At 43.9% G+C, this 14,895-nt stretch overlaps 1 protein-coding gene across 1 annotated transcript; it reads right to left on the minus strand.

The window, feature by feature from the left end:
- Positions 1 to 13,416: 13,416 nt before the first annotated feature.
- Positions 13,417 to 14,403, minus strand: LOC123347783 (olfactory receptor 6N1-like). The gene has a single exon (XM_044984978.1). The coding sequence runs from the start codon at positions 14,299 to 14,301 to the stop codon at positions 13,417 to 13,419; it is 885 nt and encodes a 294-aa protein (XP_044840913.1). The 5' UTR covers positions 14,302 to 14,403.
- Between the last annotated feature and the right edge of the window lie 492 nt (positions 14,404 to 14,895).

A 14,895-nucleotide genomic window follows, 5' to 3' on the forward strand; every position in this document is an offset into this window, starting at 1 on the left:
CACTGCTAGGAGGTAGCACTCGGTAGCTGCAAAGAAACTGGCAAAATAAAATTGCACAATACAGCCACTGACAGAAATGGTTCTGTCTCCAGTCAGGAGACTGGCCAGTACCCTGGGCAGGATGGTGGAGGTGTAGCAGGTCTCCAAGCAGGACAAGTTCCCCAGGAAGAAGTACATGGGGGTGTGAAAGTGCTGATCAGCCACAACTAGCACAATGATGAGGATGTTTCCGGCCATGGTCACAATGTATATAATGAGAAACAGCAGGAAGAGAAAGATCTGCAGTTGTGGGATATTCCTGAACCCTAGGAAGATGAACTGTGTGATAGCTGTTTCATTTCCCCATTCTCTGTTTGCCATCGCATGTGTCTAGGAGGGAAAAAGAAGAAGAGATAAATAGCTCTTGAATTTGATCAGACAAAACATATTTAAATTTTACTCCATCCTATTGTGCCTTACAGGTGGGGACACTGAAGCTGATGGTTCAATAACAGAGCTTGCATTTTGACTCAGCTTACAAAAAAAGTATTGATAGGCTTTCCTCAGCAGGTTTAACAACCTGTCATCCTCTCTCAGCTCAGACAAGGGACTCATTACGATGGTCAAGGGTCTGAGTACTGGTTGGCTATCTAGACTCACATACAGATTTGGTTTGTGTAGCCTCACATTTCATCTCCTGACATACTAAACCAGGACAAATTTTGTCCAAGTGTGGGAGACCATTTCTGAGAAGTGTTTGACACCACAAGTCTAGGCATGGTGGTCAGATTAGGTGAGGCTATATCTAACTGTCCTTTCTGTCCTTCAGATCTATGAATCTAGCAGGTCTATGAATCTATCTCTATGGTTATTTCACATTATAACCAAGTTCTAAAATACAAAAATATCTGAGTGGACAACGTATTAGTATTATGAAAATACTAATAATGGCTAAAAACACTTTTCATTGTGTGAGTCAAAGAAGCTGAAAATGTGATTAAATTATGTACAGTCCACAGTTGAGAATCCACTCTCTAACATGAATATGTCACATATTCAGGCTGTGATTTTCATTGCATACTAAGCAAATTAGGTATCCAACAAGTTGGCCACCATAGTCCTAGTTGGGAATTTATCAGTAAAATGTGTTGTTGAAACCAAAACTTCCCATCAAAATGCATCAAATTCAACTTTCAAGTACATAAAAGGTTGTTACAATGAGGAGGGAGAAAAAAATGTTCTTCTTCAGCTCAGAGGATAGGAAAAGAAGCAATGGGCTTAAATTGCAGAAAGGGAGGTTTAGGTTAGATATTAGGAAAAACTTCATAACTGTCAGTGTGGTTAAGTACTGGAATAAATTGCCAAGGGAGGTTGTGGAATCTCCATCATTGGAGATTTTTAAGGACAGGTTAGACAAATACCTGTCAGGGATGGTCTAGATAATACTTAGTCCTGCCATGAGTGCAGAAGACTGGACTAGATGACCTCACAAGATGCCTTCCAGTCTTATGATTCCTTTAACAACCTTGATGGGGAAAAAGAAGGGATTTGAACTTGGGCCTTCTACTTCCTAAGTGAGAGCCTTAACCACAAGCTATAGAACCACCTTCCTTTATGGTCCTGGGCCCAATGGCTATTCATTCTCATTCGCAGTGGCACTTCCTAGTTATGTCTCATTTGGCCGTAAAGGGAATTTTTTTTGATTAACTGAATATTTTCATAATTTTTTATGCAGTTGCACCCAAAATGATTTATTTTTCCTGATAGTTTTTGGCCCTGCCAGTGAACCAGAAAATGAATTATTTGCTTAGCTCTAGTTTCAAGATCTCCCGCTGTTAAAGGCTGATATTAATAATGCCTGGTGTTGCTATGGGACGATGGTATAGCTCAGGAGTGTTCTGTGCCTCAGAACATGCTCTCCTCCCCAAGAGATAGGCCTACACCTGAACTCCTCTCAGAGTGGAGCCCCTGTGGGTTACCCCCCATTTAGACCGGGTCACGAGGTTTACAACACCCCTTGTTTCACCAGCCATGTTTACCAGCTGGATTTGGCCCTGCTACGGAATCCTCGCTGGGAACTTGTGATCAGCATGAAGTTGTATTGACTCAGGCTGGTATGATTGATTGGTACATAGAAATGTGATTCAAGCAATAAAAGCCTAGAAGCATAATATTTTAAGGAACAGCATGAAAACCAGCCGAAATAAAACAGAGTATATGGTCTGTAGATTCAGCGATACCCTGTCAGAACACAATGGGAGCCAGTCAGCTATTATCAAAGGTACAGAACTTCAAGTACCTAGGTTTGATCATACAGAACAATGAAGAACACAACAATGAATAGGAGAATGCCTATCAAATTGAAAAGCAAAATCCACAAGACAGTAATAAGGCCTACACTTTCATATCATAGAATCATAGAATATAGGGTTGGAAGGGATGTCAGGAGGTCATCTAGTCCAACCCCCTGCTGAAAGCAGGACCAATCCCCAACTAAATTATCCCAGACAGGGCTTTGTCAACCCTGACCTTAAAAACCTCTAAGGAAGGAGATTCCACCACCTCCCTCGGTAACCCATTCCAGTGCTTCACCACCCTCCTAGTGAAAATGTTTTTCCTAATATCCAAACTAAACTTACCCCACTGCAACTTGAGACCATTACTCCTTGTTCTGTCATCTGGTACCACTGAGAACAGTTTCGATCCATCCTCTTTGGAACCCCCTTTCAGGTAGCTGAAAGCAGCTATCAAATCTCCCCCCCATTCTTCTCTTCTGCACACAAAATAATCCCAGTTCTTTCAGCCTCTCCTCATAAGTCATGTTCTCTGGACCCCTAATCATTTTTGTTATCCTCTGCTGGACTCTTTCCAATTTTTCCACATCCTTCTTATAGTGTGGGGCCCAAAACTGGACACAGTACTCCAGAGGAGGCCTCACCAATGTCAAATAGAGGGGAATGATCACTTCCCTCGATCTGCTGGCAATGCTCCAACATGCCATTAGCGTTCTTGACAACAAGGGCACACTGTTGACTCATATCCAGCTTCTCATCCACTGTAACCCCTAGGTCCTTTTCTGCAGAACTGTTGCCTAACCACTCGGTCCCTAGTCTGTAGCAGTGCATGGGATTCTTCCGTCCTAAGTGCAGAACTCTGCACTTGTACTTGTTGAACCTCATCAGGTTTCTTTTGGCTCAATCCACTAATTTGTCTAGGTCTCTCTGTATCCTATCCCTACCCTCCATCATATCTACCATTCCTCCCAGTTTAGTGTCATCTGCAAACATTCTGAGGATGCAATCCATGCCATCCTACAGATCATTAATGAAGATATTGAATAAAACTGGCCCCAGGACCAATCCTTGGGGCACTCCACTAGACATGGAGCCATTGATCACTACCCGCTGAGCCCGATGATCTAGCCAGCTTTCTATTCACCTTATAGTCCATTCATCCAGCCCATACTTCTTTAACTTGCTGGCAAGAATACTGTGGGAGACCGTATCAAAAGCTTTCCTAAAGTCAAGGAATAACATATCCACTGCTTTCCCCTCATCCACAGACCCAGTTATCTCCTCATAGAAGGCAATTAGATTAGTCAGGCATGACTTGCCCTTGGTAAATCCATGCTGACTGTTCCTGATCACTTTCCTCTCCTCTAAGTGCTTCAAAATTGATTCCTTGAGGACCTGCTCCATGATTTTTACAGGGACTGAGGTGAGGCTTATCGGCCTGTAGTTCCCCAGATCTTCCTTCTTCCCTTTCTTAAAGATGGATACTACATTAGCCTTTATCCAGTCATCTGGGACCTCCCACGATTGCCACGTGTTTTCAAAGAAAATGGCCAATGGCTCTGCAATCACATCTGCCAACTCCTCTAGCACCCTTGGTTGCAGCGCATCTGGCCCCATGGATTGTGCTTGTCCAGCTTTTCTAAATAGTCCCAAACCACTTCTTTCTCCACAGAGGGATGGTCACCTCCTCCCCACACTGTGCTGCCAAGTGCAGTAGTCTGGGAGCTGACCTTGTTCGTGAAGACAGAGGCAAAGAAAAGCATTGAGTACATTAGCTTTTTCCAAATCCTCTGTCACTAAGTTGCCTCCTCCATTCAGTAAGAGGCCCACACTTTCCCTGACCTTCTTCTTGTTGCTAACATACCTGTAGAAACTCTTCTTGTTACTAAGAACATAAGAACATAAGAACGGCCGTACCGGGTCAGACCAAAGGTCCATCTAGACCAGTATCTGTCTACCGACAGTGGCCAATGCCAGGTGCCCCAGAGGGAGTGAACCTAACAGGCAATGATCAAGTGATCTCTCTCCTGCCATCCATCTCCATCCTCTGACCAACAGAGGCTAGGGACACCATTCCTTACCCATCCTGGCTAATAGCCATTTATGGACTTAGCCACCATGAATTTATCCAGTTCCCTTTTAAATATTGTTATAGTCCTAGCCTTCACAACCTCCTCAGGTAAGGAGTTCCACGAGTGGACTGTGCGCTGTGTGAAGAAGAACTTTCTTTTATTTGTTTTAAACCTGCTGCCTATTAATTTCATTTCGTGACCCCTAGTTCTTGTATTATGGGAATAAGTAAATAACTTTTCCTTATCCACTTTCTCAACATCACTCATGATTTTATATACCTCTATCATATCCCCCCTTAGTCTCCTCTTTTCCAAGCTGAAGAGTAATAGCCTCTTTAATCTTTCCTCGTATGGGACCCTCTCCAAACCCCTAAACATTTTAGTTGCCCTTTTCTGAATCTTTTCTAGTGCTAGAATATCTTTTTTGAGATGAGGAGACCACATCTGTACACAGTATTCAAGATGTGGGTGTACCATGGATTTATATAAGGGCAATAATATATTCTCCGTCTTATTCTCTATCTCCTTTTTAATGATTCCTAACATCCTGTTTGCTTTTTTGACCGCCTCTGCACACTGCGTGGACATCTTCAGAGAACTATCCACGATGACTCCAAGATCTTTTTCCTGACTCGTTGTAGCTAAATTAGCTCCCATCATATTGTATGTATAGTTGGGGTTATTTTTTCCAATGTGCATTACTTTACATTTATCCACATTAAATTTCATTTGCCATTTTGTTGCCCAGTCACTTAGTTTTGTGAGATCTTTTTGATGTTCTTCACAATCTGCTTTGGTCTTAACTATCTTGAGTAGTTTAGTATCATCTGCAAACTTTGCTACCTCACTGTTTACCCCTTTCTCCAGATCATTTATGAATATATTGAATAGGATTGGTCCTAGGACTGACCCTTGGGGAACACCACTAGTTACCCCTCTCCATTCTGAGAATTTACCATTAATTCCTACCCTTTGTTCCCTGTCTTTTAACCGGTTCTCAATCCATGAAAGGACCTTCCCTTTTATCCCATGACAGCTTAATTTACATAAGAGCCTTTGGTGAGGGACCTTGTCAAAGGCTTTCTGGAAATCTAAGTACACTATGTCCACTGGATCCCCCTTCTCCACATGTTTGTTGACTCCTTCAAAGAACTCTTATAGATTAGTAAGACACGATTTCCCTTTACAGAAACCATGTTGACTATTGCTCAACAGTTTATGTTTTTCTATGTGTCTGACAATTTTATTTTTAACTATTGTTTTGACTAATTTGCCCAGTACCGACGTTAGACTTACCGGTCTGCAATTGCTGGGATCACCTCTAGAACCCTTTTTAAATATTGGCATTACATTAGCTAACTTCTAGTCATTGGGTACCGAAACCGATTTAAAGGACAGGTTACAAACCTTAGTTAATAGTTCCGCAACTTCACATTTGAGTTCTTTCAGAACTCTTGGGTGAATGCCATCTGGTCCCGGTGACTTGTTAATGTTGAGTTTATCAATTAATTCCAAAACCTCCTCTAGTGACACCTCAATCTGTTACAGTTCCTCAGATTTGTCACCTACAAAAGCCAGCTCAGGTTTGGGAATCTCCCTAACATCCTCAGCTGTGAAGACTGAAGCAAAGAATCCATTTAGTTTCTCCGCAATGACTTTATCGTCTTTAAGTGCTCCTTTTGTATTTCTATCGTCAAGGGGCCCCACTGATTGTTTAGCAGGCTTCCTGCTTCTGATGTACTTAAAAAACATTTTGTTATTTCCTATGGAGTTTTTGGCTAGCTGTTCTTCAAACTCTTCTTTGGCTTTTCTTATTACACTCTTGCACTTAAGTTGGCAGTGTCTGTGCTCCTTTCTATTTGCCTCTTAACATCCTTTGCTAGCTGCAACTCCAAGTGTGATTTGGCCTTCCTGATTTCACTCCTGCATGCCTGAGCAATATTTTGATACTCCTCCCTGGTCATTTGTCCAATCTTCCACTTCTTGTAATCTTCTTTTTTGTGTTTAAGATCAGCAAGAATTTCACTGTTAAGCCAAGCTGGTCACCTGCCATATTTTCTATTCTTTCTATACATATGGCTCTGACTAGTGGGGATTGAGGAAAACACCGGGCAGATCTTTAATAGAATCATAGAAAATTAGGTTTGGAAGAGAGTGCAGGAGGTCATCTGGTCCAACTTCCTGCTCAAAGCAAGAACAAGCCCAACTAAATCATCCCAGTGAGGGCTTTGACAAGCCGGGCCTTAAAAACCTCTGAGGATGGAGATTCCACCACCTCCCTAGGTAACCCATTTCAGTGCTTCACCACCCTCCTAGTGAAATAGTGTTTCCTAATTTCCAACCTAGACCTCCCCCACTGCAACTTGAGACCATTGCTGCTTGTTCAGTCATCTGCCACCACTGAGAACAGCCTAGCTCCATCCTCTTGGGAACCCCCATTCAGGTAGTTGAAGGCTGCTATCAAATCCCTCCTCACTCTTCTCTTGTGCAGCCGAAATAAGTTCCCTCACCCTCTCTTTGTAAGTCATGTGCCCCCAGGGGTGGCTCTATGTTTTTTGCTGCCCCAAGCACGGCAGTCAGGCGGCCTTTGGCGGCCGGTCCGCTGGTCACGCGGATTCTGCGGCGTTTCTACGGGTGATCTGCCGGTCAAGCGCCTTCGACGTCCCCGCTGCTGAATTGCTGACAAAGCCACGGGACCGGCGGACCTCCCGCAGGCATGCCACTGAAGGCGGCCTGACTGCCGTCCTCACAACGACTGGTGCGCCGCCCCCCCGCGGCTTGCCATCCCAGGCATGTGTTTGCTGCACTGGTGCCTGGAGCCACCCCTGTGTGCCCCAGCCCCCTAATAATTTCCATTGCCCTCCGCTGGACTCTCTCCAATTTGTCCAGATCCTTTCCGTAGTGGGGGACCCAAAACTGGATGCAATATTCCTGATGGGGCCTCACCGGTGTCGAATAGAGGGAAATAATCACTTGTCTCTATCTCCTGCCAATGATCCTCCTATTGCACCCCAATATGCCATTAGCCTCATCAGATTAACCTCATCAGATTTCTTATGGTCCAATCCTCCAATTTGTCTAGGTCAGTCTGGATTCTATCCCTACCCTCCAGCGTATCTACCTTCCCTCCCCCCAGCTTAGTGTCATCCATGAACTTGCTGAGGGTGAAATCCATCCCATCATCCAGATCATTAATGAAGATGTTGAACAAAAACAACCACAGAATGGATCCCTGGGACATTCTGCTTAATACCGGCTGCCAACTAGACATCGAGCCGTTGATCACTACCTGTTGAGCCCAACCATATAGCCAGCTTTCTATTCCCTTTATAGTCAATTCATCCAATCTATACTTTTTTAACTTGCTGGCAAGAATATAACAGAAATGAAAATATTAATGTGGATGCTTGAAGTCACAAGGATGGACCATGCTTGGAAGTGCAAAGGTGGTACCGATTATCGAAAGGCTGCGGGAATCCCGGCTTAGATGCAGGGGCAGCTCCAGGCCCCAGCACGCCAAGCGTGTGCTTGGGGCAGCAAGCCGTGGGGGGCGCTCTGCTGGTGCCGCGAGGGTGGCAGGCAGGCTGCCCTTGGCGGCTTGCCTGCGGAGAGTCTGCTGGTCCCACGGCTTCAGTGGACCCTCCACAGGGACACCTGCGGGAGGTCCGCCGAAGCCATGGGACCAGCGGACCCTCCGCAGGCAAGCCGCCATGCTTGGGGCGGCAAAATCCCTAGACCCACTCCTGCTTAGATGATTTGGCCGTATGAAGAGAAGATTGGAAGAATATGTAGGATAAAATAGAGTGTCAAATTTATAAGTGGAGGGCAAGACCCAAAACTAGATGGATAAATGTTATAGAAAAGGATCTGATTAGCTGAGTTTCCAAGGAGCTGGGACAAGACAGACAGGAATGGAGAAGAAGAACTCAAAGATCCAAGCCCATATAGATGAAACTAAGACTAGAATTATAGAATCATAGAATATCATGGTTGGAAGGGACCTCAGGAGGTCATCTAGTCCAACCCCCTGCTCAAACAGGACCAAACGCCAACTAAATCATATTGTCTTAGTTAGAAGATGCATATTGTCTTAATTAAATGTAGCCTTTCCTTGCCAGTTTAAGCATGTTTCACTTAACCTAGGAACACCTGCAAGCAGTGGGGCTAGATGAGACAGGTTGCCCCCTGCAACTATGGCCTGTCAGCCAGTCTGGCATGCCAGCCAATTCCTCACTCCCCCCTTATTCACAGATGCACAGATTTTAAGACAAGAAGGGACCATTGTGATAATCTGTCCTGCTGCATAACATAGGTCTTGGGACTTCCCTGAATCAATGTCTGTTTGAACTGGAGGAGACCTTTTAAAGAAATATCCAATCTTGATTTAAAAGTTGTCAATGATGGAGAAGCCACCCCAGCCCTAGGTCAGCTGTACCAATGGATAATTACCTTTGCAGTTAAAATTTACACCTTTTTCCAGACTGAATTTGTCTAGTTTTAACCTTTAGTCATTGGATCTTGTAACACTTTGGTCTTCTAGATAATTCCTGGAGCAGATCTACTAGACTATCAGCTAAATTTCTGTTCCTTATGGAGGTCTTTATACACTGAGTCACCCTTATAGATTGAGTCACCCTTTCACCTTCTCTCTGTTAAGCTAAATCAATTGAGCTCCTGCAGTCTTGTACTCTACCGGCTTGTCTACACAACAGGAACTACCGAGGCACAGCTGTGGCACCGTAGCTATGCCGTGCTGACCCTGTAGTGTAGATGCAGCTTCCTGCAATGGGAAGGACTTTTCCACCCCGAGCAATGTATCTATGTCAACCTAAACTTTAAGTAAAAGTCAGGCCCAAGGCAGGTTTTCTAAACTTTAATCATTCTCTTGACTCCCTCTGAACCTGCTCCAAGTTCTCGGCATCCTTCTTGAATTGTGGACACCAAAACTGGACAATTAGCAGTTGCAGCCGTGTCAAATACAGATTATATTCTCCCTTCTCCCACTTGAGATTCTCCTGCTTATACAACCGAGGATCAGATCAACTCTTTGGCCGTCCTTTTATCCACTACAAAACTCAAAACTCCTGCCAGCAGATCCCATGTAGATTTGGAGAATGGCCCCTTGCCCCTCCCGACTGGTTGCTTGACATTGGCTTGAAAGAGGAGCCAGGTAGCCTTCCAGTGTAGGCTCATATACTACACTCCTCCCATACCCTGTAATACTTTAGCTCTATCCCTTATCTTTTCTCATTGTACTAAAAGCCCCATCTGGTTGTGGGAAATGAAACACACAGTGTCTTTGTTCACTGTTTACACATATTAGTAAGGATCCCTTTGTTCACCTATATTAGTATGAGTATCAAAAAAGTCAAATCCAAAATTCTATCTCAGGCTGACAAACAAGCCTATATACTAACACAATGTAGTAGCAATCTGGGATTGGATGCTCACCTCTAATCACAGGATAGCTCAAACTTGACTCAATGAGCTATTATTTCTCAGGGTTTCATGTCCATCACTCTGGTTCCATGGCCAAGATTCTTGTCAAACCTCGTTCTTCAGGAACTTGATTTTCTCAGTAAAGAGACCTGCATCTCTCTGAAGGAACAAGAATATTTGGAAATATACTTCTCCTTCTCTATTTACAAAGAACAGTTTTGTGTTATCTGATGATGCCTTCACACGTTTTTAATAAGACCCCCACATAACCTAGTCCCCTGTTGATTAATTTTAGGCTTCCAAAGCGCTGTTGCTAACAATGCCCAGTGTGATTTATTTAAGTGATATTTGTTTATTTAAGTCAAATGATCCCAATGGTAAAACATTTCAGATAATGATGAAATGCTGGTTTACATTTTTTGGAAGACCCTTGTCCCAGGTGACGGGCTGTTATAGTGCACTATCCCTTTATTAATGTTCAATAACCGCGGCCATCTAGTGGGCATTTCAGAACATAGCTATTCATTTCTCATCTTGTGGATGTTTTGCCGCATAACTGCCCTTTTCTCATTATTTTATCTTCTACTGAAATCTGTTGGTCAATATTCAATATAACAGACTCTTTCTCATGTCTTTCACTCTGCTGCCACCTAGTGTAGATTATGCAGCAGAACAGCATCCATCTTTACCCTCTGCGTCCTCTCTAGTGATTATTTTTTGCTATATCGTCTTTTTCCTACCCTTGGCTCCCTTCTGCCACCTGGTGGTCAATGAGCAGTATAACAGCCCAGTTCCCACCCCTAACATGTTGCTATCCAGCAGGAAATGCATAGCATGGAGGTCCATATCTTTCCTGGCCACTTACACTGATGCCCTCTAGTCTCTGGTGTAAAGCTTTACTTCTCTTGTTACTTTCCTCTGATGGCCATTTGACAGTGTATCTTCCTCTTTCTTGCCTCTTCCTGTATTAGCAAACAGTGGACATTCAACTATCCGTCCAGATGTAGCCACGGCCCGAGAACGTAAATGTGCTGGAGACTACCCAGAACTTCCTATCCGGCAGGTAATGGATATCATATCCCAACAAGGCCTGAAATCAGAAGAACCACTATGGAGCACACGTGACCAACTCACGTCTCTGGATCCGGTCAGGGAATGGCAAAGTGTCTGGACCTCATCTACCCTTCCAAAGAAGCATATAATTACTGACCCAACAAGCTGCTCTCCTGGTTTCAACCTGCCACACAGACTTTGGACAACATTGACCTGTGTCTGAACAAGCCATAGAAGATGTGGCTACTTGATGCACAAGTGGGAAATCAAAGACACACCTATGTCCAACTGCAATGAGACCCTCCAAACCATTGACTGTACCATAATATAGTGCCCCAAATACAGATTCCTGGGTGAATTGGGTGATCTCCACAATCTCATGGAGAAAGTCTTTAAATGGCTTCTGGACCACTACCTCCATCTGTAGAATGTTGCTTTGCAGATGCCATATGTATGTGCGAAAGAGACGTCTCTTGCAGCTCCCTCCTGATGGTCATTTGGCAGTGTAGCTTCATCTTTCTTGCCCTTCCATTTCAGCTGCTATCCACTGGCCAATGTACATCACTGCCATACCTTTCCCAATCCTGGCACACGTCTGCCCACTAGTGGTCTTAAAGAGCACATCTGCACCTTTCTCATGTCTTCTCTTCTTCTGGGTATGCTCTATTCTGAATGATAGCCACTGGGAACCAAATCGCACAATGGCGATTACAGCAATAGTGAGTATCACAGCTGGTACAACAGCAATTGCTCTTGGTCATTGAGCAGTGGGGTTTCCCTCAATCCAATGCATTTCCATGAATGTGGGGTCTGTTTCCAAGGGCACTGGCTAAATGTAGGCTACTCTGAGTGACTCCTCAGTGGACAGACAGCTGAGATAGTTAATTGGTTCTAAGGGAGTAAGTACCCAAACTCCCATAGGCCCGTAGGATAATCCCATTCCTAATGTTCAGACCCTACAATTCTTCTCATTGGTGGCCAGTTTCTCTGCCCTGGCCATGCCCTGATATGTCCCAGTGACTGAGGCAGCGCTGCTGTGTTTGGCATCACAGGAGTTCTGTGTGTTGGGAGGTGGTAGCCACTTCCTCTAGCCACACCTTGCCTCACTCCAGAGGATAGGCCTGCATGGAGCAGTAGAGTTGTGCATAGCACCCGGGAAGGACTGGAGACCGTGCACTGAGAACTAACCCTCACTGGCTTTGCACTTGTGGCAACCATTTTTAGGGACTTTCATAGAACCAGATTCCTTCCTTTGAATTGCTCTGTGCAGCTGGCATCAGGAAAGTGGCTTGTGCCCGGCAGCATCACCTGCTGAGTCCCTTCTTGATGACTATTTGACATGCCCAGCCACAGGAACAGCCTCGGTTCTATGTGTGCACCCCTGGTAGTGTCCCAGCAAAACCCCAGCTGGGTCTGGACTGTCTCCATTGACCTGTGATCTGAGTCTAGATCTTTGTGTTTGCCCAACCTCCCCACAACACTGGGCCCAGTAAGTTTTCTTCTCTTGCCTTGCCTGAGATGGTTACAGCTGGGCTTAGTGATAACGATGCTGCTGGTGAAGTGTGCAGGCTGGCTGTTTGCATCTGCCGTCTGTGAATGGAATGAAGGGTCATGATTTGGTGGGGTATGTGGTATAGATGGTGAAAGGCTCAGGTTCAGGTGTGGGAGATTTCTCCTGCTTATGTCCCTACATGAGGTCCAAACATGTTTGTGTCTATTAAACATGGCTTTTGTCTTCCCTAAACAATTTTTGGTGGACAATTTTGGTCAACATTTTACTTTCTTCTCTTTTTTCACTGAAATTAATGATGATTTTTGTCTGCTGTTCTCAAAAATCTGTTTTTTATTCTTATCCTCCCTTTCCCCATTCCTCCCTTCTTTTCCAATTTAAAAAAAAGTAAACAAGAAAAATCTAATTTTGTTTAATTGAAAAACTGAACAAATTCCATGAAAAATATCCCAAATAGATAATTTCATTTTAAAATTTTTCATGTAAAATCCATAGCAATTTTTATTAGACTCAACTGTAGCCATTTGAAGATCTCTTCATGGTCATTTATTTGTGAGCTATTCTTCTCACCCGGGAATTCTGTTTTTTTAAATCTTTCCCTTTTCCACTTAAAAAAAACAGAAAGAAAAATCATTGTTGTTTCACTGAAAAATTGAAATAAAAAGTCCATGAAAAATATCCCACATATATTATTTCACTGGAATTTTTCCATGGAATACTTTCAAAAGCCATACAACATAAGATTCTCAGGTCCACGGTTAATGAAAATACAGCCTGTGGTGTTAGTCAGTTTTATTTAATATTTTATAAATTATAAAATTTCTGTTTCAAAAAGAAAATTTTCCATGTTGTGTGGGGGTAGGCATTCAATATCTGCTCTGCCAAAAAGAGAACGCATGTCAGAAATTCTCAGTGTGTCATCACTTTAGTAACTCATCTTTCATTTGATCTAAGATAGAGATGACATAAAGTGAAATCCAGCCCCACTGAAGCCAAGGGGGGTATTTACCATTGACATCAATAAGGCTAAGATTTCATTTCATGGACTTTGTGCCTATAACTCAGTAAATCAGCTCAGGTCATCTTGGTTTGTTTTCAGCCTAAAAGAACTGGCTAGGGATGTCTGAGTTCTTGAGAAAGCAACACATTTATGGATCACTCTGCTCAGGGCCTCCTTGACCTCCTTGTTTCTCAGGCTGTAGATGAGGGGATTGATCAGCGGGGTCAGGACAGAATAGAAGACAGAGAACACTTTGTTCAGGTCTCTTAACGTGTCAGATTTCGGTAGCATGTAGACAATAATGATAGTCCCATAGAACGTCGTCACCACGATGAGGTGCGAGGAGCAGGTGGAAAAGGCCTTTTGTCTGCCGCCGGTGGAAGGGATTCTCAGGATGGTAACAATGATATAAACATAAGACAGCAGGGTTAACAGAAACGGGAAGAGCGTGCAAAGAGATGCCAGGAGCAAATCCAACACCAAGATCAGGTTGGTGTCACTGCAGGCCAGTTTTATTACTGGGGTGAAGTCACAGAAGAAATGGTCAATTTCATTGGGGCCACAGAAGGTTAGTTGTGACATCAAGCATGATATGATGAGAGTGGCCAGACAGCCGCTTAGCCAAGATCCGGCTGCTAGCTGGAGGCAGACCCTGCCGTTCATAAAGGCTGCGTAGCGCAGGGGTTTACATATTGCTAAATACCGGTCATAAGACATCGCGGTCAAGAGACAACATTCTGTAGCTGCCAGTGAAGCAAAAAAATAAAATTGTGCTATACACCTAGGGACAGAAATGGTTCTGTCCCTAGTCAAGAGACTGGCCAGCATCTTGGGCAGGATGGTGGAGGTGTAGCAGGTCTCCAAGCAGGACAAGTTCCCCAGGAAGAAGTACATGGGGGTGTGAAGGTGCTGATCAGCCACAACTAGCGCAACGATGAGGACGTTCCCAGCCATGGTCACAACATAGATCACTAGGAACAAAGGGAAGAGAAGGATCTGTAGTTCAGGGACCTTCCCGAATCCCAGGAGGACGAACTCCGTGATGGGCGTTTTATTTCTCCAGCCTGCGTCTGCCATGGGGTGAATGCAGAGACAATTAAAAAAACCCTGCAGTATAATCACAAGAACAAAGTTAAAACAGGACTCAAGCATCGGCAATTAATCTCATAAATGTTCAAAAACTCGTCTACCCCTCATCGTTACCAGTCCATCTTTTGAATCCAAATCACAGAGGCAAATACTGGCTATCTCAAGTCTAGAAACCAAACCTTTATTACCACCCCTATCTTATCAGATCATGAATCAATGTAACGGCAGCCAAATTCTCTGGTGGCCCAAGTACAGACCTGGCAGCTTACACCATTTATTGATCATATCCCATTTATTCTGCCATACTGGAGAAGGGCAATAATAGTTCAAGCCTGAATATCCACCCCTCTCAGTGAGTGGAATGTGATGGGCTAGGGAAAGAACAAAACCAATGAATATTAAATGGTAAGGACAAGTTTTTTTTAAAGTATTTAGGCTCCTAACACCTATTAAAATCCA

This window comes from Mauremys mutica, chromosome 13 (assembly GCF_020497125.1).
Source record: "Mauremys mutica isolate MM-2020 ecotype Southern chromosome 13, ASM2049712v1, whole genome shotgun sequence".
Classification (NCBI taxonomy): domain Eukaryota; kingdom Metazoa; phylum Chordata; order Testudines; family Geoemydidae; genus Mauremys; species Mauremys mutica.